The sequence below is a fragment of the Anguilla rostrata genome, chromosome 9, assembly GCF_018555375.3.
Source record: "Anguilla rostrata isolate EN2019 chromosome 9, ASM1855537v3, whole genome shotgun sequence".
In the NCBI taxonomy this organism is placed as follows: Eukaryota; Metazoa; Chordata; class Actinopteri; order Anguilliformes; family Anguillidae; genus Anguilla; species Anguilla rostrata.
Window position 1 is genome coordinate 932,928 of NC_057941.1, and position 27,890 is coordinate 960,817.

At 44.9% G+C, this 27,890-nt stretch overlaps 3 protein-coding genes across 3 annotated transcripts; 2 read left to right on the forward strand and 1 right to left on the reverse strand.

Annotated features, from left to right (window-relative positions):
- Positions 1–1,529: 1,529 nt before the first annotated feature.
- cldn2 (claudin 2) lies at positions 1,530–26,018 on the reverse strand. Its single transcript, XM_064349643.1, has 3 exons — positions 25,899–26,018; positions 25,203–25,396; positions 1,530–4,045 (listed from the first exon to the last, which is right to left on the reverse strand). Exon 3 carries the CDS (start codon positions 3,163–3,165, stop codon positions 2,335–2,337), a length of 831 nt encoding a protein of 276 aa, XP_064205713.1. The 5' UTR covers positions 3,166–4,045; positions 25,203–25,396; positions 25,899–26,018; the 3' UTR covers positions 1,530–2,334.
- On the forward strand, positions 18,590–21,784 carry ripply1 (ripply transcriptional repressor 1). The gene is made up of 4 exons (XM_064349646.1): positions 18,590–19,011; positions 19,530–19,608; positions 20,349–20,422; positions 20,855–21,784. The coding sequence occupies exons 1-4, from the start codon at positions 18,914–18,916 to the stop codon at positions 21,054–21,056; spliced, it is 453 nt and encodes a 150-aa protein (XP_064205716.1). The 5' UTR covers positions 18,590–18,913; the 3' UTR covers positions 21,057–21,784.
- On the forward strand, positions 23,327–27,086 carry LOC135262613 (transmembrane gamma-carboxyglutamic acid protein 3). Its single transcript, XM_064349645.1, has 4 exons — positions 23,327–23,412; positions 25,221–25,266; positions 25,916–26,076; positions 26,485–27,086. The coding sequence occupies exons 2-4, from the start codon at positions 25,257–25,259 to the stop codon at positions 27,031–27,033; spliced, it is 720 nt and encodes a 239-aa protein (XP_064205715.1). The 5' UTR covers positions 23,327–23,412; positions 25,221–25,256; the 3' UTR covers positions 27,034–27,086.
- The last annotated feature ends 804 nt before the right edge of the window (positions 27,087–27,890 follow it).

The following is a 27,890-nucleotide window of genomic DNA, read 5'->3' on the forward strand; positions in this document are numbered from 1 at the left end:
AAGTCTGAATATTTCACCTGTTAGTTTATCTCTGGGAAGGTGGATGTTTAACCTTAAATCCAATACAATCATTGTTTGCCTACTGATTTCCCAGGGAAAGTGCTTGTTCGAGGCTACATTTTATGGGAAAATGTTCAGAAATCTACCTTTATCCACATTTTATGTTTGTTTTCTCAGACAAAGACAGCTTGTGCCAGTGTGTTATCTTTTATAAAGCATCAGAGCAGTATGAAAGACATATACCAGTAGACCTCTAAGCTGAAAGTGTACGTGTCTTTCTGTCCGTAAGTCTGACTCTATGCTTGCGTGTGTGTTTGTTTGTTTGTGTGTGTGTGTGTGTGTGCGTGTGAGTGTTTCAGTCCAGGTCACCTGTGTATCAGAGATAACGCTGGCAGCTGTTATTGGGGACAGCTTTCTCACAGTCTTCGCTTGGCTAAGTGACTGTTCCACAGTAAGATGAATACATATGCCAGCCTACATTATGTAGGGCTTGGGGACCAGATGAAATGAATGTTATTTGTCGCCCATGGAGGGCCTTGAGCAGGTATTGATCCACACTGAGTGGGTCACACACGTGAGTTCTCTGACCTGTCCATCTAAACCGGCCGTGTGTTCCCTCAGCTGGATCCCGGCCTTTCCCACACTGGAGTGGAGAGAAGCAGAGCCACATTCACAGACTGCTTACAGACACGCAGAGCCAGATTCACAGACTGCTTACAGACACGCAGAGCCAGATTCACAGACTGCTTACAGACATGCAGAGCCAGATTCACAGACTGCTCGCAGACACGCAAAGCCAGATTCACAGACTGCTTAAAGACATGCAGAGCCAGATTCACAGACTGCATACAGACACACAGAGCCACAATCACAGACTGCTTACAGACACGCAGAGCCAGATTCACAGACTGCTTACAGACAAGCAGAGCCGCACTCACAGACCGCTTACAGACACAGTCTCTCCGCCCCTCGCTTGCCCTATTTTTTTTTTTTCTCTCTCCTGTTTTTGTGTCTGACCCACTGGCCCAGAGATAGCAGGAAGCTGTGTTTGTGTTTGCACGGCCATGACACTGTTTGCCCACATAGTGAGGACTTCTGGAGTTTTGAGGTCATCCAGGCAGAGTCCCTGAGGAGCAATAAGGGTAACGTCAGCCCCCTAAAACATCTCAGCGGCTGAATTCGGCTGTAATTTATACCAAAAATATCATCTAGTTCTTATGTCTATATAATGTCACCTTTCAATGAGTAAAAATATATATGAAAATGATCATATATGTGGTCATTATTGTCATCACCATGGTCATAACATAACCAAATGAATTACCAGCAAAGAGCTGAATTATGCTGAAATAGTACTGTATTTCTAATCAGCTTGCATGGTTGCGTTCTGCTCCTTGTCAGACAACAAGATCGCTTTTTATTTAGCTTGGTTCTTCCCTGAATAATGCTCATGTAAACTTGTGTGCACCATCTGCAGGTGAACTGTCTGCATGTGAAACCAGCTGTGCCTGAATAATCCGCCTTCCTGCTTCTCAAGCCAGACATGAATCTTTAATCAGGGTAGTTTCAGCACCATTGTATCTGTTTCTGAATTACAGTAGAAAAGAAAACAGTTTAACATTCCTTCGTCTTAGAATTCCAGTCATTCGTTTTTCTCATAACAAAACAAACCGATTTGAATTAATGTCAGATATAATGACCCATACAGGAATTACAGGTGCGCGTAAGTAATCATTCATAAAAAACAGGTAAAACAAGAACTTACAGAATAATGGCTTACATTTCAGGGAGTACACTCGTTGTCGTTTCACTACAGGAAGCACATATAAGCCATTATACTCACACGGACTGGAGTCCAACCGGTGCCCTAAATAAACTTTCACTGCGTGTTCATGTTTATGTTCTTTAACACTGACCTGTCCGTCTGCATGAACAGATTCACGGTCATCCTGTCACAGTAAAGCCAGTGAACTATAAGCCTTATCGTTGTACGGAAACACACAGCCTGAGTGAGTTAATGAATCTGTGATTTAGTTTGTTCTGTGGACTTATACACTGTCACTTATATAATGTACAGCTCACTGAAGTCGGTGAAATATTGTATATGGGTTTTGTGTGGTCACTCTGTCTGAAGCCATCCACAGCCAACACAGGTCTCATCTCACACAAGTCTGTAGTCTCTTGGCAAAGCTCATTTTGCTCAAGCTTACTTATGATGTTGTGGTGGGACCATGGCTTAAAAAATAGGGACTCTTCCTGGTACTGAAAAAAACTCCAACAACAACAGGGTACCAAAGATCAAAACAGAGTGCGAGTTGAGTGAGGGTGACATCATCAGACGTAGCCTGTGACATCATAGCCGGCTGCGGCGGTGTGGCGAGGCGATTTCTTGGACGGCTGGATGCGGTCGCTGGATTGGCTGCTGGTGCTGACGTGGCTCAGGTTCTGCGTCTGGCTCTTGGTGGCGCCGCTGACCCCCGTCTGCAGGGTGGGGTTGCGGTAGGTCATGGGGTGGGGGGGCGGCCTGGGGAACGAGGCGGCGCGCTCGGGGTACGGGTACCCCCCGCCGTGCCTCCTGACGCCCCCCCTCCGCCCGTCCTGGGCCTCGCAGCAGGAGGCGCACAGCACCCCCCCGCCCAGCATGGACATGAGGGCGGAGGCCAGGCCCACGAACAGGCACTCCCCCAGCTCGTGCTTGTAGCTGGCGGGCAGGTTGGGCTGGTAGAAGGTCTGCACCACCTCGTGGGTGGTCCAGGAGACGGGGATCAAGCAGAAGAGGCCGGCCGCCAGGAAGAGGCAGCCCCCGGCGCCCGCCACCTTGGCCTTGGCCGCAGCGCCGTCCAGGCACAGGGTGCACTGCATGCCCAGGGTGGCGGCGGCGCAGCCCAGCACCGACAGCACGCCCGACACCACCATCATGGCACGGGACGCCTGCAGGTCTGCCGACAGCGCCAGCATGGAGCTGTAGGTCTCGCACTGGAAGGTCCCGGTGCTCTGGTACACACACTCCATCCACAGGCCCTTCGTGTTGGTCACCGCCGTCACGATGTTGGAGCCGATAAAGGCCGAGGTCCTCCAGTACGGCAGGACGGTGGCCACCAGTGTGCCCACCATACCAAGGAGGCCCAGGAAGAAGCCCATCAGCTCCAGAGCTGCCGAGGCCATGGGGGCTAGTGCTCGTGCTGCTAGCGTTAGTGCTGCTACTGCAAGTGTTGCTGCTGCTAGTGCTACTGTAAGTGCCGCTATTGCTAGTGCTGCTATAGTGAGTGTTGCTGCTGCTACTGCTGCTACCGCTAGTGTTGCTAGCGCTAGTGCTGCTGCTAGTGCTGCTACTGCTAGTGTTGCTAGCGCTAGTGCTGCTACCGAAAGTGGTGGTGCTGCTAGTGCTGCTAGCGCTAGTGCTGCTCCTGCTAATGCTGCTGCTACTGCTGTTGTCTCTTCTGTTCTCTCCTCCCAATCCTCAGGTAAGTTCAGGTACAGTCAGTCGTGTGCCTGTCTCTTCGACACACACACCGATCTCCCTCAGTGAAACTCCGGACAGCACCTCCTGTTGAAGGCAGAAGCTCCCTAACGTGTCCAGCGCTACGCTCCGTAGGTCAAACACCCACAGTATCCGCGTGGGTCAAACACACACACTATCCGTGTGGGTCAAACGCACACACTATCCGCGTGGGTCAAACACACACAATATCCGCGTGGGTCAAACACACAGACTGTCTGTGATGCTGGTCGTTCAGCAGCAGGTCCTCTGCTTCACTCGCTGCTCCTGCTCTGTATGGCCACGTCGATCTGTCGCTCTCTCTGTGAATCCGCTCTCACCGTTTCCCTATAAATATCAGGACCTCCTTTCCAGGTGCACACACACATACACACACACACTCACACACACACACAGCATGCACACACTCTCACACGCATACAGTACAAACACACATTACCACAGGCTGGAGGTTAAACATTTACCCATCTCGCATCTCCCAAAACAGACCTTTGGTACACCCAGTCCCAAACAAGGTCAGAGGTGTACTGTCCCTGAAGCCCTCTCCTGAAAAAGAGAGAAGAGGAGGAGAGATTATCCACGGGACCACTGCAGTCTGTGATTGACCGGAATACATGGACCTTCTTTCATCTTTATCACACCCCAAAAAAAATCATTCTGATGCCCCATCATCGCACACCCAGTGGTCCCCATATGGAATAGAAATATGCTCAGAGCAAACGGAATGATAGAGAGTAGACAAATAGACAGAAGGATGACCATTGAATGATGCCTCAATAAAGTATTGCTAATTACTAAAATGTTTTGACCTCAGGCAAACATACTTGAAGATATACCACAGTGTTCTGGGTGGATTTTTTATCTCTCAGGTGAGCCCCACTTTAAAATAAATACTGCCAATCATGTTGTTTATTTCTTCTTATGCAGAATCTAAAACATGTTTTTTTGGATTACATTTTTTTAAACGTTGACCCATCCAGAGAAATGGTCAGTAAGCCCTTCGGGTAAATAATCCCAGTAGATTAAGTACCGCAACTAGCCATTCAGTTTGAACAATTCTTACCTCATTCAGGATGGATTTCATTGCAGATATCAGTGGAGATTAATCTGATACCAGTGGTGATTATTCTGATATCAATAGTGATTAATCAGTTATCAAGAAACCCTTTACAGAGCCATTTTTTCAGGAACTTGATTTTGTGTCTATAGTAGAATCACCAGATTGCATTCAGCTGTTTTCAAAAAAAGATGATGGGGTTTGTGACAAAGACAGGAGGAACAGAAGAATTAAAAACTGATCTGAATATGACTGAAGAAATTCAACAAGAGAAACAAACAAAACCAAGAAAAAGTATGAACCTGGTGACAAATGGGGAAAAAAGCTTAGACAGGTTGCAGGAGGAGGGGAAACAAAGTATGGGACCCAAAGCAAACACACACACACACACTCTCTCACACACACACACACACACACACGCGCGCGCGCACATGCACACACACTCTCACACACACACACACACACTCAAACGTACCGTTACAGCCTCAGCACACAGACAGGAGGATGACGGTGTCGCTCCACACTGAGGGAAGGCGCGGGTCCTGGTGGAAGTGTGTGAGTGTGCAGGTCTGTGGCTCGAGGGACGGGTGCAAGCTCAGCTCCCTGACTGAATCATATCCCAGCTTTTCCCCTAAGTTCCATTATTCACAGCTCACATGTTACCAGTGCAGTAATGAGATTAACTCCTAATCTGACCAAAGGTCGATGCCAAACTGACCTGATAGAGCAGGCTCATTGTACCAGTCCACATGCATTCATAAATATACAGTCATAAATAAACAAATATACATAATCTCAGTCCAGTCACCTGAATGACTGAATTCAGCCTAGTGGTCTGTCTGGGCCTGGTGGTATCTCTCTTTAGGACAGGGGAAATCCTAATGTGTTTCAGGATTAAATCCAAATAGAACAATGAAACCAAGGTAGGTTTACTGTCTCCATGGCAACTGCAGTGCCAACTTTTGGCAACCTGTCTGCTCACTGGTTCCGATATTGCATCATTGAGGAGTTAAGAAGCAGATCCATCTCTAAAGCCGGGCACCCACCGCACGCGTATCGGCCGCGAGCGCACTACGCGCGTATTACGCGCGTAACTGAAGCGTAGTTGAAGTACTGTTATTACAACGGCAGCGGGCGACGTCGTCTCCACCAGATGCGAACGCGTCGCGTACCGGCTGCGAAGCTCGCGCGACACAAGCGAACTGAAGCGTAGTTTTTCGCTTCTGTTCTATTTTTTCGGCTTGTCGCGCGTCACGTTGGCCTGTTTATACACAGAAATATGCTCTAAAATGCTAGGTATACATGCTCTGATTTATATTTCATTCTTATATTACTGGGGGTGTGTCCCTAGTTACCTCCCAGATATTTTTTAAGCAGCTAAAAAAAATACAAGCCTTTTCGTTTTGTAAAAATAAATAAATAACTGGAACCTGGGGGAAAGGCAAACTTAGTTTCGCTGTCTTATTTTGCGGAGGGGGTGGGGTAAATTTGAAAATACACCACAGAAAGACGTAGGCTATTGAGTGACGTAAAAGGGAATGCACCGAGCAGCGGTTTGTTAGCTCGAGTATTGGAAGATTGGAAGATTTTAACCAACCATTGCTCAGCCTATTTGACTTCTCCGATGTCTTCGTTCGCCGTGCTTTCAAAAAGGGCCTGTTAATAAAAATCAGATAATCCACAGAGCTTTAAAAAAATCAGATTATTTAGTGGTCTTGCCGATGAAAATGCACCTATTTTATAAATGAAGTTGTAAGCAAGCCTTTATTGCACTTGTACTTCAAAGCTTCCGGTGTTCATGGCGTTGTGGTGTTCATATCCCTTCAAGATTAAAACTGTTACTGACTTTTTCATGATTAGCTGATTTTACTAAATCTGATCCTATAAATGTTTTGACGTGAATGGCAAGACAACACGGGAATTCCCAATGGTTGATTACGGATTATTTATTATTATTATGATCATTACATATTCTTCATGAAATTGGCACGCTTGTTAACCAAGCAAATAAATTAATAGTTTGAGATTGATTGTTATGCAGGCTACGTTGCGATTTAAGTTTATGGTACTTCTTGAAAGCGTTTACTTTCTCACGTAGGCTATTTACGAGTTAACGAAATATTACCAAATTAACAAACTGAAAAAGGTCTCTCACCAAAGTATTCACTTAACCCATAATCAACAGTCGTGAACAAACGTGAAATACACGATGTAAAAGCCCACTGCAGACTGCGAGAGCTACTAGGAATATATAGCTTTTACGCAAGCCTTTGCGCGACACAAACGGAACCAGTGGAGACACCCTACGCGTCGCGCCGTGCTGCTTCGCCCTGCTGTTTACGCGACGCATACGCGACGCGTGCGGTGGGTGCCCGGCTTAAGTGGACATTGAAAATGTTGAACTTATATATGTATACACACATATGCAATAACATTATATATATTTTAAATATGTATGGCCTGTTAAGATTATAAATAATATTTGAGAACAGAATGAGTTGCTGTCATCCCATACCATCATACTGTCCTTCCACTTCTTTCACCATGAGATCATGTTTTAAATTTATTTGATACCAGAAACAGATAAAATATCCTAAGCTGTTGAGAGGCACCTCAGAAAAAGGCTCATGTTATAGGCACATGAAGGCTGTTAGGGGAGGAATATCTCATACATGTTTCCACAGTACAGTAAAGTACTGGGTCAGTCTAAAGGCAGTCCAGCTCAACGCAACATTCAGCCATTTTGTTTCATTCAAATATCATGTTTTTATTTTTCTTCTTGTGTTCCGTATTATTACCTTATTGGAAGCACCTCTACATCCCATTAGCTACTGGCCACACAGCAGATAGAGGGGTGTGGGACATGCACAGTTTCCCCGAGTTCAGTGACAAGCTTCCCTCTCCTGGGTATCGGCTATAAACTGTGATCTGTGCAAAAGCTTCAGTGCGAGACTTTAGTCTCCTCTGGCCGACTCCGGTCTGTACAGCACATAGAGTCTGGATCAGGGGTGGGGGGGCGGGGGGGGGGGGGTCTCAGCTGCCACAGTTCACTATGAGTCACTTCCTGTGCTCTGTGTCTTCTGAAGTAATCCACATTCTGTTATAGATTTAATATGTCTACTGTGGCCCCTACTGGTTTCAGTGTTAGCAAAAATGTACAATAAATGTAGAATAAAGTCGAATGATTTATTATTTAACAGCAGAAAATAAATGAGACATTTGATTTGAAATGCATTCAAATGTTTTTAGGCGTTCGTACTCACGGGGTGTAATTCATTCACATGCAATTTCCGACGCATTTAACTCGAATGTTGTTCACAATTGTAGTGAGCAACTTTAGCCACCAGATGGCCATCAGGATCAGATTTATTTTCCCATTCGTTCGATTATATCATGTTTACTCACTGGGATGTCGTTACTTCTGCCAGATTTGTCCCATGAATTTCTTTTGGTAGTTCATGCATATGTTCAATGCATAATACTTTTAACAAACTTAACCAAGCAAATATTGTGCTCAAATTATTTTGAAGATACTGTATGTCCATGTGCATTTTTGTGCAAGAGTACAATAACATCTAGATTTGTCAGTGCATGTGCGTGCGCGAGTGCGTGCGTGCTTGCGTGTGTGTGTGAGTGTGCGTGTGTTTGTGTGTACATGTAAGAGGTAAACTGTAGGTGTTAATATGGGAATAGTGTCCAGCCTGGGATGTATGTGCTGCTTCTCCTGGAGGTGAGACTCAGTCTAACAAGGTGTTGGGAGAGGGGGGGGAGAGTGCGGGGTCTGGAGTGTGCCTGTAGAGGTGTGAGGGGAGGGGGGGGGGGGGGGGGGGGGGGGAGAGAGAGGTGGTCATACTAACACCTCCCCAAACTGGCCAGGAGTGTGAATGGCAGGGTCACCCATAGGCCCCCACTGCCCTGGTTACAGAACTGGACCCTGTGACCCCAGCACTGGGGTGACACTGCTGCTAAAAACACACTCAGGATCACACACAATGTGGTGAATATGCAGAGTGATGTTATGATGCAGGTCCCACTGTGGAAATCTGGTTAAGGCTGGGATGCAAAACCCGGGTCCAAAAGTACCGGTCCACATTGCTGGTTTTGATTCCAACCAATTACCAGCTCTATAAACCTTTCTGGTTCACCCTTGTACTTGAGCACAGCAAAATCTTTAGGGTACACTTGCAATCTACAGATTTTCAGTAGCTGATGCTTATACAAATGCCTGAGCAAAATATGTTTGAGCTGATTAAATAATTAAGAGCAAAAAATGGCCCTCCTTCTCACCCCTGGGTTAAGGTTAGCCTTGTTGTGACAATGTTCACGACAAGAGCATTGTCAAGTGAGTCAAATTCATATTAGAGTAACTACCGTGTGTCATTCCAACTGCTACACCGCGAACTTGCTAGTTATCTAGTCTAAAAAGCAAACTGAGCTAGCCAGCTAGCAGCTTGACGACACAAAGATAAGCTGAAGTTGGAGATAGTTCGCTTGTCAAAACAGAGTGCTTTCTATGCATCTACTTATTTCACAAAGAAATTGCCACTGTGACCATAATGTGGTTCTTCCACGGGGATTTGTAGTGGCTTGCCGCTGTAGCCATTAAAGACTTGAAAAACTGAACCGTTAAATCAAACACAAACAGCCGTTATGTTTAGCAAAATAAACTATGCAAGAAACGTACTGGCTAAGTCAATACAGACTAAACCATTAACACAAAGGTTTAGGGACATTTAAATATTTACTTTACCATTCACTTTAAAAAGACAGAAGCGAAACAGAGAATATTATGTACCGTCAACTGTATATGCTAACGAACAGAAGTATTATTGGAAGCGTCACAGAAGTGAGCCTTCTTTATGAATGACTGGTAGTACTCTATGGAATGCCATACGCCATTGTCGGGTTAAGTCACCAGCACTGGGGTCAAACTGCTGCTAAAAATACACTCAGGAGCTCTGATTCAAACTCAATATCACAGGAGCTCTGTTTCAGACTCAGTATCACAGGAGCTCTGCGGACGGAGTGTAGCACAGTGGGTAAGGAACTAGACTTGTAACCGAAAGGTCGCAGGTTCGATTCCCGGGTAGGACACTACCGTTGTACCCTTGAGCAAGGTACTTAACCGAAATTGCTTCAGCATATATCCAGCTGTATAAATGGATACAATGTAAAATGCTATGTAAAAAAGTTGTGTAAGTCGCTCTGGATAAGAGCGTCTGCTAAATGCCTGTAATGTAATGTAATGTCTCAGACCCAGTATCACAGGAGCTTTGTTCCAGACTCAGTATCACAGGAGCTCTGATTCAGACTCAGTATCACTACAGCTCTGATTCAGACTCAGTATCACAGGAGCTCTGACTCAGACTCAGACTCAGACTCAGAGCCAGACTCTGGCTCTGATTCAGACTCAGTATCACAGGAGCTCTGATTCAGACTCAATATCACTCTGAGCTCTGATTCAGACTCAGTGGGATTGGTGCAGGAATTTAACATGAGAATAATCCCTCAGTGCAGGCAGTCAACACATCTGCAGTGGGAAATTTCTCATCATTGCAGCTTGTCCATAACAACTCTGTGCACATCTCAATAATGCAACACTTCACTCAAAATACTGGCTCATTTTACCAGCAACACAGACATGCATGAAGGACTAAAGGTCATCACAGGAGCTCTGATTCAGACTCAGTATCACTACAGCTCTGATTCAGACTCAGTATCACAGGAGCTCTGACTCAGACTCAGACTCAGACTCAGAGCCAGACTCTGGCTCTGATTCAGACTCAGTATCACAGGAGCTCTGATTCAGACTCAATATCACTCTGAGCTCTGATTCAGACTCAGTGGGATTGGTGCAGGAATTTAACATGAGAATAATCCCTCAGTGCAGGCAGTCAACACATCTGCAGTGGGAAATTTCTCATCATTGCAGCTTGTCCATAACAACTCTGTGCACATCTCAATAATGCAACACTTCACTCAAAATACTGGCTCATTTTACCAGCAACACAGACATGCATGAAGGACTAAAGGTCATCGCTTCTGTCCTTGACTAACCCAAAAAACCACTTTCTGAACAGCAGCAGTGTGTGTTCCCGTTAATGAGTATCAGAGGTTCTATTCTGTGTCAGAAAACTGAAACTAAGGTACTTGGTTGGAATCAAAACCAGCTGCACAGACCAGTGCTTCAGGACCAGTTTTTGAATGTGCGTGTGTGTGTGTGTGTACAGGTTAGATGTAGACTCTGTAGGTGTTAATCTGGGAACAGTGTCCACAGCCTGGGATGTATGTGCTGTTTCTCATGGAGGTGAGACTCATTCTGACAAGGTGCTGGGACTGGGAGGGGAGGGGAGGGGGGAGAGGTGATCATACTAACACCTCCCCAAACTGGCCAGGAGTGTGAATGGCAGGGTCACCCATAGGCCCCCACTGCCCTGGTTACAGAACTGGACCCTGTGACCCCAGCACTGGGGTGACGCTGCTGCTAAAAACACACTCAGGATCACACACAATGTGGTGAATATGCAGAGTGATGTTATGATGCAGGTCCCACTGTGGAAATCTGGTTAAGGCTGGGATGCAAAACCCGGGTCCAAAAGTACCGGTCCATGCTGGTTTTGATTCCAACCAATTACCAGCTCTATAAACCTTTCTGGTTCACCCTTGTACTTGAGCACAGCAAAATCTTTAGGGTACACTTGCAATCTACAGATTTTCAGTAGCTGATGCTTATACAAATGCCTGAGCAAAATATGTTTGAGCTGATTAAATAATTAAGAGCAAAAAATGGCCCTCCTTTTCACCCCTGGGTTAAGGTTAGCCTTGTTGTGACAATGTTCACGACAAGAGCATTGTTAAGTGAGTCAAGTTCATATTAGAGTAACTACCGCGTGTCATTCCAACTGCTACACCGCGAACTTGCTAGTTATCTAGTCTAAAAAGCAAACTGAGCTAGCCAGCTAGCAGCTTGACGACACAAAGATAAGATGAAGTTGGAGATAGTTCGCTTGTCAAAACAGACTGCTTTCTATGCATCTACTTATTTCAAAGAAATTGCCACTGTGACCATAATGTGGTTCTTCCACGGGGATTTGTAGTGGCTTGCCGCTGTAGCCATTAAAGACTTGAAAAACGGAACCGTTAAATCACACAAACAGCCGTTATGTTTAGCAAAATAAACTATGCAAGAAACGTACTGGCTAAGTCAATACAGACTAAACCATTAACACAAAGGTTTAGGGACATTTAAATATTTACTTTACCATTCACTTTAAAAAGACAGAAGCGAAACAGAGAATATGATGTACCGGGACGGAGTGTAGCACAGTGGGTAAGGAACTAGACTTGTAACCGAAAGGTCGCAGGTTCGATTCCCGGGTAAGGACAATGCCGTTGTACCCTTGAGCAAGGTACTTAACCGAAATTGCTTCAGTATATATCCAGCTGTATAAATGGATACAATGTAAAATGCTATGTAAAAAGTTGTGTAAGTCGCTCTGGATAAGAGCGTCTGCTAAATGCCTGTAATGTAATGTAATGTACCGTCAACTGTATATGCTAACGAACAGAAGTATTATTTGAAGCGTTAGATCACAGAAGTGAGCCTTCTTTATGAATGACTGGTAGTACTCTACAGAATGTCATACGCCATTGTCGGGTTAAGTCACAATAGTAAGTGGAATCTGCTATAAATTAAACTAATTTTACAGAATGTTTTCACATCGGTAGCAGCATTAAGAAGAGACACACTAACGAGGAACACGAACGAAGAAAGAATTACAGCAAAAACAAGGTGGAAACGGGAGTTGGAGGGGATGACCGGAGAACAGCCGTTGATGGAGGGAATTCGCCAGCAGAAGCAGTCTGATGGACAGCGGCGAAGCTGAGTCCAGTTTATAGGGAGTGAGAGAGAGGTGGGAAATAAGGTAGCATATACCCCATGTTATCATTTTAGTCTGCGTTCAGACGAGCTGTGGGTACAGTGCTATTTTTTACAGTCTCTGGTACAGTGTCACTCTGGATGAGTGTATGCAAAATTAATGACGCTGACGTGTGTGTTCGTACGTGCGTCTGCTTGTGTGTGCGTTTGTACGTGCGTGTGCATGTGTCTGTGTGTGTTTGGTAAACTCTGTAGGTGTTAATCTGGGAACAGTGTCCACAGCCTGGGATGTATGTGCTGTTTCTCCTGGAGGTGAGACTCAGTCTAACAAGGTGTTGGGAGAGAGGGGGGGAGAGTGTGGGGTCTGGAGTGTGCCTGTAGAGGTGTGAGGGGAGGGGAGGGGGGGAGAGGTGGTCATACTAACACCTCTCCAAACTGACCAGGAGTGTGAATGGCAGGGTCACCCATAGGCCCCACTGGAGCTCTGATTCAGACTCAGTAACACAGGAGCTCTGATTCAGACTCAGTATCACAGGAGCTCTGATTCAGACTCAGTATCACAGGAGCTCTGATTCAGACTCAGTATCACAGGAGCTCTGATTCAGACTCAGTATCACAGGAGCTCTGATTCAGACTCAATATCACAGGAGCTCTGATTCAGACTCAGTATCACAGGAGCTCTGATTCAGACTCAATATCACAGGAGCTCTGATTCAGACTCAATATCACAGGAGCTCTGATTCAGACTCAATATCACAGGAGCTCTGATTCAGACTCAATATCACAGGAGCTCTGATTCAGACTCAGTATCACTGGAGGTTTGATTCACACTCAGTGAGATCGGTGCAGAAATTCAGTGCATGGAGAATCACTCGAGTACTCATCAAGCAATCAGATACTCGTAACTAAAACACGTGTAGAATTTTGTGCATGTCAAAGCAGGGATACAGTGGCTAAATCAAAATAAAAGACCTGAACCACAAATGTGTTTTGTCAAAACATTCATTCTTTACTAACAACAAAACAACAAAAAGAGTCTCTTGGATAGAATGTGTTGCATTCTGGGACACCCTGCCTATTCCAGGAGCCTCCTGGCCAGTCCTCAATAGTTGGCAGCAGTAGTACTCAGGTCATAGTTAGGTGTTAATGTGGGAATAGTGTCCACAGCCTGGGATGTATGTGCTGTTTCTCCTGGAGGTGAGACTCAGTCTAACAAGGTGTTGGGAGAGAGGGGGGGAGAGTGTGGGGTCTGGAGTGTGCCTGTAGAGGTGTGAGGGGGGGGAGAGGTGGTCATACTAACACCTCTCCAAACTGGCCAGGAGTGTGAATGGCAGGGTCACCCATAGGCCCCACTGCCCTGGTTACAGAACTGGACCCTGTGACCCCATCACTGGGGTGACACTGCTGCTAAAAACACACTCAGCATCTCTGATTCAGACCCAGGGGCTCTGATTCAGACTCAATATCACAGGAGCTCTGATTCAAACTCAGGAGCTCTGATTCAGACTCAGTATTACTAGAGCTCTGATTCAGACTCAATATCACAGGAGCTCTGACTCAGACTCAATATCACAGGAGCTCTGATTCAGACTCAGTATCACTGGAGGTTTGATTCACACTCAGTGAGATCGGTGCAGAAATTCAGTGCATGGAGAATCACTCATTCGTCAAGCAGTCAGATACTCGTAACTAAAACACATGTAGAATGTTGTGCATGTCAAAGCACGGATACAGTGGCTAAATCAAAATAAAAGACCTGAAACACAAATGTGTTTTGTCAAAACATTCATTCTGTACTAACAACAAAAAGGGTCTCTTGGATTGAATGTGTTGCATTCTGGGACACCCCTGCCTATTCCAGGAGCCTCCTGGCCAGTCCTCAATAGTTGGCAGCAGTAGTACTCAGGTCATAGTTAGGTGTTAATGTGGGAATAGTGTCCACAGCCTGGGATGTATGTGCAGCTTCTCCTGGAGGTGAGACTCAGTCTAACAAGGTGTTGGGAGAGAAGGGGGGAGAGTGTGGGGTCTGGAGTGTGCCTGTAGAGGTGTGAGGGGGAGGGGGGGGGGGAGAGGTGGTCATACTAACACCTCCCCAAACTGGCCAGGAGTGTGAATGGCAGGGTCACCCATAGGCCCCCACTGCCCTGGTTACAGAACTGGACCCTGTGACCCCATCACTGGGGTTACACTGCTGCTAAAACACACTCAGGATCACATGGAGCTCTGTGCAATTCTTTATTTTTATTCAAAGAAGAGGGTAAATAACCCTATAAACAAGTAAAGCACCAGAATGCCTGATCTAAATGTAACGTCTGCATTTCTAGGGAAAGAAAACTAATGTTCAAAAGTAATCCTGCCTGTCTGAACAGGCTCTCAGTTCAGTGACTGAAGAGGATTCTTCTCCAGTATGGTTCAGGTTCACCAAGAGATCGCAGAGAGCGTTTTGTGCATTTATATTTCAGTGGCCAGCCTGGCCTTGAGAAATTATATAATAATAATAATTTATATAATATAATAATAAACGTTTAATAATATAATAGAATAATACTAATAATAACTTATTAATATTATTAATAAACGTATTTTTTTTAAATGACCGTATTTCTATAGCGCTTTCCAAAACAACAGAAAAAAGAGGATAAGAAAAACCAAAGTATCACACGAAGGTAGAATTACTCCATCAAAACAGACAACATTGAAAAGGATAAGAGAATGTTGAAATGTACAACTAAAATAATTATAATAACATAAATGAATTACATGAATATTGTGTTTAAAATAATACAATATGTATACAAAAAATGTATTTGCAATGACAAAACGTGTAGTGCCACCAAAACAAAAATTAGTTTATGCTTTGTGATATACAGTTTTATAGCCGACGTAAGTACAAAGAGGAGCAACTATGGATCCCAACCCTATGTTCTCATTGACAAAAAATGTCAGAATGTCACGACTCAACTTTGATTTGGAGCAGGGAAATGTTTAAAATGCTTAGTTTCTACACTTTCCATTTTAATTGACTTATTCGAACTTAGTCCTACTACTCAATACCTCCTTTACTCTAGTTAGCTGCAGTACTTCTCATTCCCAGTTTCCGCCTTGTCGCATGTAGACGTCTTCAGAAATTAAACTGTTAACAAAGTGACGACGTCCTCATTGTATGTACTAACTTGATTTCACTATTGCGGCAAACCAACACAATTTCATTCACTTTGAACTGAACTGGTGGAGGACGTTAGCGATGGTGGTATATTGAACACATAGCCTACACTGGGAGAAGCTAGAATTTTGAATTGAACATGTTACGTTCTGTTAGCAGGAAGAGCCAGATGTTGTGATGAAGTGTTTATTAACAGCATGTATTTTAAAGTGGGTCCGAATATCGTAGTGACTAATAACGCATGGCTCTTTTACGCAGTATAATAAATCAAGTATGGATGGTCAATTTCTCACGATCTCTTAAGCTGCGAGTAAGACATGGTCCTACCCAGAGGTCCTACCGCGTTTTTTCTCTTAAATGTTTGAAAACTCGAGGCAGCAGTGCCAATAGCCCTCATATAGTGACTCAACAGTATTATCTGCGTCCCAAATCACATTCCTCGCTCCGGGGGGGCGCAGTTGGTTTTGTTGTGTGAAGGTTTTTTTTGGTATATTCTGCGCATCAGCGGTCAGCAAATGTAGAAACACTGCCGACTCCAGCAGCCCCCACTCAAACAGAATAAACAACGGAGCCTTTCTCTGTTTTCATAGGACTGCATTTTTGAGATTAGGCATTTGGATCTTCGTCAGGAAACTTTTGTCCGCGCGGCGGGCTCTAAATTAATTTTGAACTGGGCTAAACGCGAGAGTCTGCTTCTAAACTCAAAATAAAGTTTACAGCGCGTGTCTGGCAGGGATCGGGGGAAAAGTCTACCGAGATTATACAAGAATTAAAAAGTAATACAAATAAAAAACTGAAATAAACAACCTTAACTGTTTGTAAATGTAAGGACTTCTTGGACTGAGATAAATGTTTCCCAGTTCCTACCTAAAAGGAGGACTATTTCCTAACCGCTACTTCAGAACTGAACCCCGAACACACCAAGACAAATATGGGCGGTATTTCACTTGCATGTATTATATATAAATATGTATTTGCATGTTGCTTTTGTAGCTACTGATGCAAATTGCGTTCCTCATTTTATAGGTTACCTCTGTGCCACGTGCAAAACAACTCACGACTCTTGTGTTTTATCAACAAAGTTTATTGATACATTTATTTTGTATCTTGTATCCAAATGCAATTTAGTGCATTTGTGCTCATTACTGTTAAATGTTTAGCAGTACTTTGTACTAAACTGTTCTCTCTTATTTTGGTTTTCACGGTCTGTCGCAGCAAATGATGAAAACTGCACAAATCTTACCCCTGTATTATTAGTATAGCAGTAAATCCACGTTCATATAAACGCGCTGATTTTTAAAATATCTGAGTGAAATAATCCAAAAAAACATTCCAGTAATCATTTCATCTAAGTAAATATCATTTATAAAACAAACTCGAGTTTGGATTAGGTACAAGTTTGAATTATATATATGTATACTAGAATTAATGTTAAAGGTCAATATTTGAAGTAGGCCTACTTGTTAGAACTTCACTGGATATGATGCATAATTTATATTCCACCTTCTATTGTAACTTCTATTGTTTTGAAAAACATAGGCACACGTTACATGGTTCCTTTCAATTGTTTTAAAACATGTATTCTCAGCAGAGTTTTAAAAATAATTGTTTGCTGACCATTTAGGAAGAACATGAAATTACACAGTATACGACTTCACTGTCTTCTCCCGTGTCCTCTACACAGTTTTTAAAGTATATTAATTTATGAGCAAAGTCAACCTCCACAATGTGCAACACTCCTTTTTGTCTCCTTTGACATTTGTGTGTAGATTTTAAGTTTCCTTTCTTAAAACTGACAAGAATTGACAGTCCTCTTACAGAGTCCATTCCACTGAACTCCGCATACTGTTAAACACGTTTACTGTGGAATACGATCTGGGATAACAAAGAGCTCGAAATGGTGCACACAGAGAGCTCGAAATGGTGCATTTATATTTAACGTAGCCTATTCCTCATTCCATCAGTCAAAAATATGTCAATATAGCTCAACATTTGTCGGTTCAATTAATGGATATTCCTCTTGGTTCTCGTCCATCCATTTGTGCCGTTTGTGTACGTTTGCTGTCTCAACAGGGGTTCAGCTGTGGGGTTTGTTCGAGGGTTTGCCATAATGGAGTCGCGGAGTCCATCGATGCCCCATTAGCTGGACGGCCTGCTTAATTACTAAAGCCGAGCCGCTATTTCTCACACCTCTTCTAACGAGCTAGAGACGCGTGCAGCCCAGTATTCCTACAGACGCGATCTCATGTACACATTATAAGTCAAAGTCGTTTACAACCAATTTCTTAAAATTTCACGAATGTTGGAAATTTGCTTTTTAATTAATGTACGCTATATACTATTGACAACTTGATGTATAAAAGTGTTCATAGCCTACGTTTTTGCACAGATAGCATAATTGTTTTTGACAGTAAAAACTTTGAAATAATAGTGAAAACTACTGCAACAAAGTACTTTAATATCGTATTTTTCAGGATCAAAAGTTAAATTATTATTACCAATTTTCAATTGTGCTATTTGCTATATTTAAAATAGGCCTGTCATCTGTCACAAGTCATACTCAGGACCGACATGTTCACGTTGTGAGTAGCCTAAGTTAATGACGCTTGTAACCCCAAGCAAATTGTCATAACAGTTATTCTTAAGGACGTTTCAGTCTGTGAAACCATTAAAACCAAATACTATCACAATCGAGAAAAGGTTGATCTGAATTAATATATTGAAAAATCTAGGTCTGTATTTCAATACTTTTGACTCTGTTTATCTGCTTTAGTTAATAAAGCATTTCGTCATGGTTGGTTTCACTAACAACAGAACCTAATAGAACCTCATAGAATCTAATATCCATAAGTTTCTCTGCAGACCTATTTAACAATTGGGACGGCAACTCATTTTCTCTGTTAATTACAGACCCTACCCTCTGCTGCGTGGCCTCCCGCCTTCTTTCTCGCAAATGGTGTCTAACTTTTCCCCTCTGTGTTTTTCTAATCACCCCTCTGGTAACAGATTTCTCACCCCCACGCTGCGCCCCCTGTTTATACAACTGGACAACTGTTCACACCAAAATGCACCGAAGCGAGGCCCCCAAATCGCCCCTCTCCTCCCGATCATTTGGCAAGTCCCACACCCCTCCCCTCTCCACCTATGTACCAGCACCCTACCCCCCGGCGGAGGTCTTTATAAACCCAGGTCAAACGGCAACTGCCATTCAGACTCAAGCCGGAGCCTCGAGCACATCTTGCGAATCTTTTGTGTGAAGATACAGAGCGAACAGGTTTTTTTGGGTGGCAAAACAAAGATCCACTATAAACAGCAATGGAATCCACAATTCTCGCCACCAAACCGGCGTCCTTAGACGCAATTCGTCGTTCGTCCTCGAACAAGATGGGTGTTCATCGGCGAGCCCACGACAGGTAAGAGCCGATCGCCGGATTGTTTACTGGTCGATTGATTTTGTCTGTTACCATATGCAGGTCAATTTATACTTGATGCAAATAATGTTTCATTTATTATATGGGATACTGTATGTCAGCATATAGCGTATATGCTTGTACGCAATGTATATACGGCTCTGTTTAATCCAGCTAAGTAGTCGTAGTTGATATGATCTATGATTATAATGAGGCTACATTCAAATCATATGTGACAAAATTCAAACATGTTATCAAGGGTTTAAATCGACCAGTTTACATTTTCTAGGTTTTAGTTCGCAGTAGTGTTACGGAGAGTGTAGCGCAGTTTTTTAAAAAGGATTTGCTCTGTGAGATGTGCTCTATTATGTAATTTTTTTCACTCGTACATATAGCCTACCGAAACTGTGTTTATGTTTGTGAGAATTTTGTTTAAAGTAGTCAACTACGTAATTGCTCGGAATATGTTTAAGTGCTTTATTTGATTGACACTGACCATGTGGCTCGTGCCTCCTCTGCAGTCCTGCTGTCCTTTGGAGACCCTGGCTCGTGACCAGCGAGGATGCGCAAAGCGGGTGTCGTAGGAGCAAATTAGCATGTGTAAGTTACCTCTTCTCTGTCTTTGTAATAGCCTTTAAATATGTTGTCATATGGTGGAATATTTTTATGTTGCATTTAATGGCAGTATTGTATTAACGTAGGCTTTCTTAGCTATCTTTCAGCTCTCTCAGATTTTGCAATTTTTAGTCAACACGTTTTCAAAATTATTGGGATCTGTTTTCAAAAGTGCCATAATTCAATACCTCAAGTATGCCGACGGAAAACAGATGAGGTGCAAAACCTCAGGCATTTATTCACATGCATATCAACAAGAAGGGGGGGGGGGGGCTATATTTCCTTAATGAAGGCAAGCTGGTGAGAGAGGCAGTGGGGAGAGAGCGGGAGACTGCCTGGCTTGCGGAGGGAATTAGCAGAAGTGTGACAGAGCAGAAGGTGTCATGGCCAAACTGCCGAGCGTCTCAGCGCTAACGGGAGGCGTGGCCAGACCGTGGCGCTGACAGACTGCCATATGGCACCAGCGACGCTGTGCTTAACACAGAGCTGACGCCGCAGGCGACGGCTAAAGGAAATGCCCCTCTAAGTAACACTCTCCCCCTGGCCTCAGCGCAGCCAAACCTGACGCCTCTGGCTTTGGGAAGCGCGGGTCGGGTAGTTTCCCACGGACCTCGTCCCGTGCTTTATGTGCTCCTCTTGCGGTCTGTGGTGTTGCTGGAGCACTGACTGTGAAAGCCTGCTCTTCTCCGCTTGGTGCTTATGAGCCTTTCTCTCTCCTCTCTCAGCCCTACTCCAGGTTCACCGCCGCGGGGAGCAGCGGGGCGGATGGGAAGCCGCAGTCCTTCCAGCATCCCGTCAGGTCAGTATCTCCTCTGTTCATCCGGCACAGCCGAATCCGCTTATGGGGTTTCCCTCGCTTGCATCAGACTGCTGTGCGTGCACCACAACCAGCCCTTCTTGCCTCAAGCTGTGCTGTCCTTTCATTTGATTTAAGCGTTCAAAGACACAATTCAGTGTCATATGTAAAGATTACTGATAAATTTGGTATTTACCACTGGTCCTGGTCATTTTAAAAGGCTGCTTTAATGTTCAATTTGAAATTATCATACTCTTTTTGGCCACTTATATGGCTTGCATTAAAGTACCACAGCCAGGGAGAAGCTGTACCTGTCCCAATACCGTTGCTCAGTCCTGCAGACGTAAACGCTGTCGGGCTAAGTTAGCGCTCGTTGCTGCTGTAGCTCAGAAAAGCCAGTTTATAACTTGTGTGCCTTTTTTTTTCACATCACAGGCTCTTCTGGCCCAAATCCAAGTCTTACGATTACCTCTATAGCGACGGAGAGGCCTTGCTCAGGAACTTCCCAGTTCAGGCCACCATCAGTTTCTACGACGAGTCCGACAGTGAGGAAGAGGATGAGGAAGAGTGGGAGGAGGAGGAAAGCGACTCTGAGAGCTGCCCGAAATCACCGTCACATTTCACCTGCTGGAACTGAACTCTGGGCCAGCGGTCGGGGTGCGCCTTCTGACACAGCCCCCCCCCGAAAGCCAAACACCCACCACCCGGAGTCCCACTGTGGCCTCAGCCAAGCCGGAGCAGCCCAGACTGTCCCCGTAAGACTGGACCTCAATCTAGCACGGTTCAGCTGCAGAGCTTTAATCTCATGATCAAACTATCCCTGTCTCACCCACAATGTTCTCTGGGATTGCAAGCAAAATGCTGATTGTTTTGTTCAACATGTATAATTTAAACTGGCAGCTTTGACCATGACACGAAAGTCAGATTCATGTTAATATACTAATGTGAATCTATAAGCACACTGAGCTGCAAAAATTACTGCAAAATGAAAGCACAGCTACCTAGATGTACAATTGGATGGTCTGAGCTGAGCAGAAGTAGAAACTTCTTTGAATGCACCACTGAGCTTTTCATTGCTGTGAGCTCAGCTGCGTTTGAATGTCTTCTGACGGGTGATGTAATCCTCTCTGGGAATTGCATAACTATGGAATCTCACATTGGGATGATTTATTCTATTTTCAAATAATCTCAGTTTGAGACTTATGTACATAAACTCTTCCAACGAGTATTTTCATGGAATTTTAACTTATAATGTACATGTTTATAAATATATATAATTTATATGTGCGGTTTTATACCTTTTTATACATTGTTTAAATGTGTAATTCACTGATATTTAATTAAAACTATTTTGGAAATATTGAACTGACTTTTCATTCCTTGATAGACAACCCTGTAAGAGTTTTTTTATGTTTTTGTTTAATTCTTTCCCTCTCACATCTTTAAAAAGCTTTGATGTTTGGCGAGTCTGTCTCTCTGGTAAGAGTATGGCCTGTTCTCCATCTGCACACATCAGCACAGGGCAATCTGAGAGACAACAGTGGGAACATCCTGAAGAGAGGGTCAAAGGTTAAGGGTCGGCATCCTCCTGGTCAAAGGTTACCAGATGCCAGTCCTGTTGTCAGTTTTACCACTCCAGGGCTGACCCTGTCAACAATGGCATTTCCAGTATTACATCTGGGAAAGCCATCTTTTTCCCCACTCGGATGCAACAGAGAGAGAGTAAGTGAAATGACATTATAAACCATTAACGGAAGCTTCCAGAACTAGATTTTAGAGACGCCTGCCACCAAATGTAATATATGAATCAAAATCTCTGCATTGGGGCTGAGAAACTGGACTGTCACAGAAATAAACCTCCACAGTCTGATGCAGCATAAAATCACTTCATACTGGCATAGACCCAAGTGATCAAAACAGCAGTTGGTAAAATTGTAGTTTGCAGCAATATAATGTGTGAAACAAACAAACATATAAATAAATGTGCTTATTACAACCGTTGTAAAGAAGAAAGCCACCTCTACAATAAAGGTATTTCATAAGAATAGTTTGAAAACCAACGTCATTTTTTTTTTCATGGCAGGTCACGATTTTATCCGCAATACAGATGACAAACGCGCCGTCATTTGTGTCAACCACGCCGTTTTAACACAAATACGTTGTGTCAACCACCGCTCCGCGCGATCTCACAAAGGAAATCCCGAATACGAGAGTCTGTAGACAGGAGACAATTCTGAATCCAAGGCCTCGCCCCAGTACGTGAGCAACACAACAAACCGCTCATGCAAACATCTTAGGAATTCACAATTAGGCCTACTAGTAATATCCTGCATACAGTAAGGCCGCGCGGTCTAGTTATTATTTCAATGTTGCATCAATTCCCATGGAAAATACATATTTTTGTTATGGGAGTATACCACAGCGGTAATCACAACAACGATTCCACGTAAAAGACTAAATACGTTAATCAATTCGTTAATTAGGTTAACATTATACTGCTCTCGTTCTATTCTCATCCCACCCATAGCTTTCCTCTCACTGACCTGATAAACATTCGAGCGTAATAATGAGATATGCTGGGACTTGTAGTCTTTTAATGTAAGGTGTGGCAAGAAAAACGAGATTGATTTAATTCCGTAAATGTCTTGATATTTTTTCTAATTTAAGCATTAGGATGAGAGCCTTGCAGTGGTGTTTATTCCTATGGATAAAACCACGTTCCGTTTAATTATAATTTGCCGATTTACAGATTTTTTTGAAGACGTCAAGAGCTGGTTTACAATGTAACTCCAGCACCCAGGATGCCCTGAACTAAAAAAGGCGGTGTTCATTTGTAAAGAATACATCCGCGTATTCTTATTGGATAAGAATGGGGATTCCATGTTTTCTATTGGTTAGCCTGCATCTCTGTCACAATTTATGAGTGACTCGTGTGGGTGCTCTCTTGTTGGACACAGGGATGGAATGGAAGGGTTTTAGCAATAGCGTGGAAGGTAGGTGTATTTTTGTGTATTTCATTGTTACGTGCACGTGTTTCTGAGTGTTTCCGAATTATAACGGAATTGGAAAAAGGTAGATATATTACCGAATGATGTGTAAATAAAATTATTTACCCTTATCACATAGTCTTTTTTCCAGAAATCTCTGTGAAACACTCCACACTGATCTTTATGAATATTTTATCATAATGGTAGCTTACTAGCTGGTTTTCTTTCTCTGTGTCGATTTGTCTAAGATACCTAATCAGAAATTTAGCCAGAGTAATTTTTTAAACCTTTTTTTCCTGATTAATGTTTTATCGATTAGCTAGCCACGAAACGAATGTAAATTCTGTTACTGTTATCTAGCGATAACCAGTCATTCAGTTGGCAGGCAATACTGTTAAAAAGTAGGCTACCTTGTTGAATAGCAGGCGAGCGATCATTCTGTAGATAACTACGATTTGAAATTGAGTGACATTATTTGTAATTTTATTTTATGAGATCGATCATGCCGGTCTCTTGTAGGAAAAGTAAATATTCCATGATGGCTATAGCTAACTGTGCTACAGTGCTCTTAAGTTCCCTGATACACGTTAGATAGCTTGGCTTCTCGGTTGCTGATCCTGTTTTAGTAGATAGCCACGTAGAGATCGAAAGGTGTGCGTCGCTCACTGATCTACTTTAAGAACGTGCTCGCCGGCAATTACGTTAACTAGGCTGTTAGCAACTGTACGCGACGAGTTACAGACTACGGCATAGCCGTGTATAATAAGGCGTTTCGCGCTGTTTTGATTATTAAATTATGCCTTGGACTCGGAGTCTGTTTACGCTGCATCTCGCCTCATCCACCTCCTCGCTGTTGCCATGGTAACCCCCATGACGGCGTATTTATAGGCGGGATGTATTTATAAAGGTATATGGCGTTATTTGTAGCTGTCTATAAATTCATACACTTTAAACATCTCTCGATGCAGGACAGAGGAGAGAAACGCTGGTGCATCTCCCTCGGGCGCTGGATTTGTGGGTTGAATTGATGCCACATTTAGAAATAATACAAATGTCTGCTTTCGCAAAACTTTTTTTATTAGTACCAGTAACTAATGTATCTTTTCTGAAATGTACAACTAGAGGGAAATGTTGAATCGATTGTGTTGACTGAGAATCCCAGAAATTAACTTCTTGTTTATTTTTATTTACAACCATCTTTATGTAATTCTTATTAGTGTGTACATTTTTGTATGATTCTATATTTTCCAAAGTTTTGTACAGTATATTTTGTGAAATTGAAATATCAGGAAAACTATGACATATTGCCAAATTGTACGTGTTCATATGCTATGGGCTGTGGTCTATTACCTCTGTCCACAGTCCTAATTGCCAACAATTATTTTTCTTAATTGCAAAACCGATATTTTTATACTTTTATGATAAACAAGTTGTGTTTTCCGCCCTGTTCATTTACTCGTAGCAGCCTGACTGCACAATCAGGGATTTAAAGCCTTCAAGTCAGTCGGAGGGTTGCTGGTTCGATCCCCCGCCCTGGGCATGTCGAAGTGTCCCTGAGCAAGACACCTAACCCCTAATTGCTCTGGTGAATGCGAGGCATCAATTGTAAAGCCCTTTGGATAAAAGCGCTATATAAATGCAGTTCATTTATCTGGGGGCGACATAGCTCAGGAAGTAAGAGCGCTTGTCTAGCAGTCGGAAGTTATTATTATTTTGTTGTTACATGGTTCATGGACACTCACTTCCTTATTAGCATTAAGAAACTACATTTCCCATGTGGCATTTCTGTAACTTACCGGCCTCTCTCTCTGCAGGTCCGTGTGTGGCGATCCTGGCTGCGCAGTGGCAGCATGGCGCAGGGTGAGCGTGTGTCAGGTCTCTTCCTCTGATTGGTGCTCATTTCTCCGGCGGTGATTCCGGGTTGCTTCCCGGTCGGGGTGCAGCGGTAGGGAATGGGATCCAGAGAGGAATCCCGCTTGCCAGATACCCTCTGCAGCGTGAGGAAGTGCAGGGTTTAGTGAACTAATTCAGAACCAAAACTGCCAGAATCAGGGAAGCAGATGGAATATTAGTTGAGTATGTTACTGAAAGTCAGATGCTGGAGAAGTGGCTTTACTGTTCCCCCTTAGCCCAGAAACCAAAACCCCCTTTATCACACACACTCACACACACAGACACATACACTCTCTCTCACACACACACACACACACAGTCACACACACACACACACCACACACACACACTCTCTCTCTCACACACACTCACACTCCCACTCACACACACACTCGCTCTCTCTCACACACACTCTCTCACACACACACACTGTCACACACACACACACACAGACACATAAATTCTCTCTCTCACACACACACACACACACACATACCCACTCTCTCTCACACACACACACACATACCCACTCTCTCTCACACACTCAGGGCAGTTGTCCAGTCTTCCCTGTTCTGCGCAGCACATAACTGACCTCTTACCTCTGACCTCTTTGCAGCATTCCTAAATCAGAAGGATGCTCACTCTCTCCTCAAACGGTTTCCAAGAGCCAACGGATTCCTGGAGGAGCTGAGGCAGGACAACATTGAGCGGGAGTGCCATGAGGAAAGCTGCAGCTTTGAAGAGGCCAAGGAGGTGTTCGAGAACAAGGAGAAAACGGTAACTACATGCCCGACTAAATTAACAGTGAAATGAAACTGAAAAATAATTTATCTCTGAAAGAGATTACACGTGTAACTCTACATCCATGGCGTGTATAATTGTTCAGTCAGGTATGGCATTAACCTCAGGAGGTGTTCCTGCTGTCTAAGTGTGGCGTGTGGGGGCAGAATTTACATACACTTGCGAACGTCCTACCATCTCACCTATGGCCCATTCAGCTGCCCTCCCTGTGAGTTCAGGGGTTAGCCACGGTACTGCTCTTCTGATTAGGGAATGGTAGCTGTGCTGCCCTTATTCTAGTCACTAGATAATTCCACTAATGGAGATGGAGCAGTAGGCTTGTGTGACAGGCAGTGTTTTTAGTCTGGGATAAATCCCGCAGCCTCTCTCCCCCGTGTGACGCAGATGGAGTTCTGGAAGCTGTACACGGTGAGCGGGCACACAGAGTCACGCTCGGAGCGCACGGACACCGTCTACATGGTGGTGCCCCTGCTGGGCGTCGCCCTCCTCATCATCATCGCGCTCTTCCTCATCTGGAGGTGCCAGCTGCAGAAGGCCACCCGGCGGCGGCCTGCGTACAGTCAGAACCGCTACCTGGCCAGCCGCAGCTCCCGCAGCCTCCCCCGAATCCTGGTGCACCGGGACAGCCCCTCCCACTGCGAAACCCCGCACGCCGAGCCCGCCCTGCGGCCGGGGGGGGCCGGGGGGCCGGCCGGCGGGGGAGGAGGAGGACCGTCGGCGTCCGCCCTGCCAGACCCCCACCCCCACCCCCCAAACAGCCGCGCCCTCTACGTGCAGGACTCCTCCATCTCGGTGGCATCCCGCCTGTCAGGGGCCACCCCGCCCCCCTCCTACGAGGAGGTGACGGGACACCTGGAGAGCAGCAGCGACGAGACCTCGGCACCCTACAGCGACCCCCCGCCCAAGTACGAGGAGATCGTCAAGCAAAAGTGAGGGGGGCTGGCGGTGCCCCCCCCCCCCCCACGCTCGGACGAGGGAGGGGGGGCAGTGTGTGGTTGCGGCAGACCAGGCTGCAGTGCTCGGGCGGGGGGGGGGGGGGGGGTGGCAGTGTGTGGCGGACCAGGCTGCAGTGCTCGGGCGGCTGCCGCTGGACTCCTGTGCTGTAGAAACGCTGGTTGTCGTGGTTACGCATGGTATTAACGCAGTTACAGTGTCAGGAGCACCGCAGTCATTCCATAGCTTTCCCGCAGTCCACCACGGAGCGCATTCTAACAGCTCTGACCGGATTCTGGTCTCCCTTCCTTCAGTGTTGTAATCTTCCCGAAACGGATCCTGAATCCTCAACACTCACCTGCCCACTGCCTCTACCTGTGTCCTACCCCCCGCCCCCATCGCCCCGTCCCACTACCCACCACACCCTCCCCAGGGCAGCCTGCTTGCTCAGTAGAAATGCCCAGAAAGAAAGAAAAAACCCAAGTCACATGATGGAAGTGAGCCAAATTTATTTGGTGACGGTCCAGGATGGCAAGACCTGTGTGCGCAGAAGAAGCCCTGTTTTACCTGTGAACTTTTCTTGGGCTTTTTTCCCCCCCTGTCTCCCCAAAATGAAATATGTGAACTGTTGCATGCTGGGAAACCTAAGGGGGGGGATTCTCCACACACTCCTGTTTATGCATGCAGAGATGCTGAGCGGCCCGAACAGTGTGAGGCCGCAGCCCAAGCCTTAAACCCACAGGGCCACCGCTGGGGCGGGGCTTAAACCCACAGGGCCACCGCTGGGGCGGGGCTTAAACCCACAGGGCCACCGCTGGGGCGGGGCTTAAACCCACAGGGCCACCGCTGGGGCGGGG

What these genes read in the sequence shown, in the direction of transcription:
- cldn2 (XM_064349643.1), bottom strand. Translation starts at nt 3,165, where the DNA reads ATGGCCTCGGCAGCTCTGGAGCTGATGGGCTTCTTCCTGGGCCTCCTT.
- ripply1 (XM_064349646.1), top strand. Translation starts at nt 18,914, where the DNA reads ATGGAATCCACAATTCTCGCCACCAAACCGGCGTCCTTAGACGCAATT. An exon ending in CATCGGCGAGCCCACGACAG is followed by an intron (nt 19,012 to 19,529) that starts GTAAGAGCCGAT and finishes CCTCCTCTGCAG; the next exon opens with TCCTGCTGTCCTTTGGAGAC. An exon ending in TCCTTCCAGCATCCCGTCAG is followed by an intron (nt 20,423 to 20,854) that starts GTCAGTATCTCC and finishes TTCACATCACAG; the next exon opens with GCTCTTCTGGCCCAAATCCA.
- LOC135262613 (XM_064349645.1), top strand. An exon ending in TCGAGAACAAGGAGAAAACG is followed by an intron (nt 26,077 to 26,484) that starts GTAACTACATGC and finishes CGTGTGACGCAG; the next exon opens with ATGGAGTTCTGGAAGCTGTA.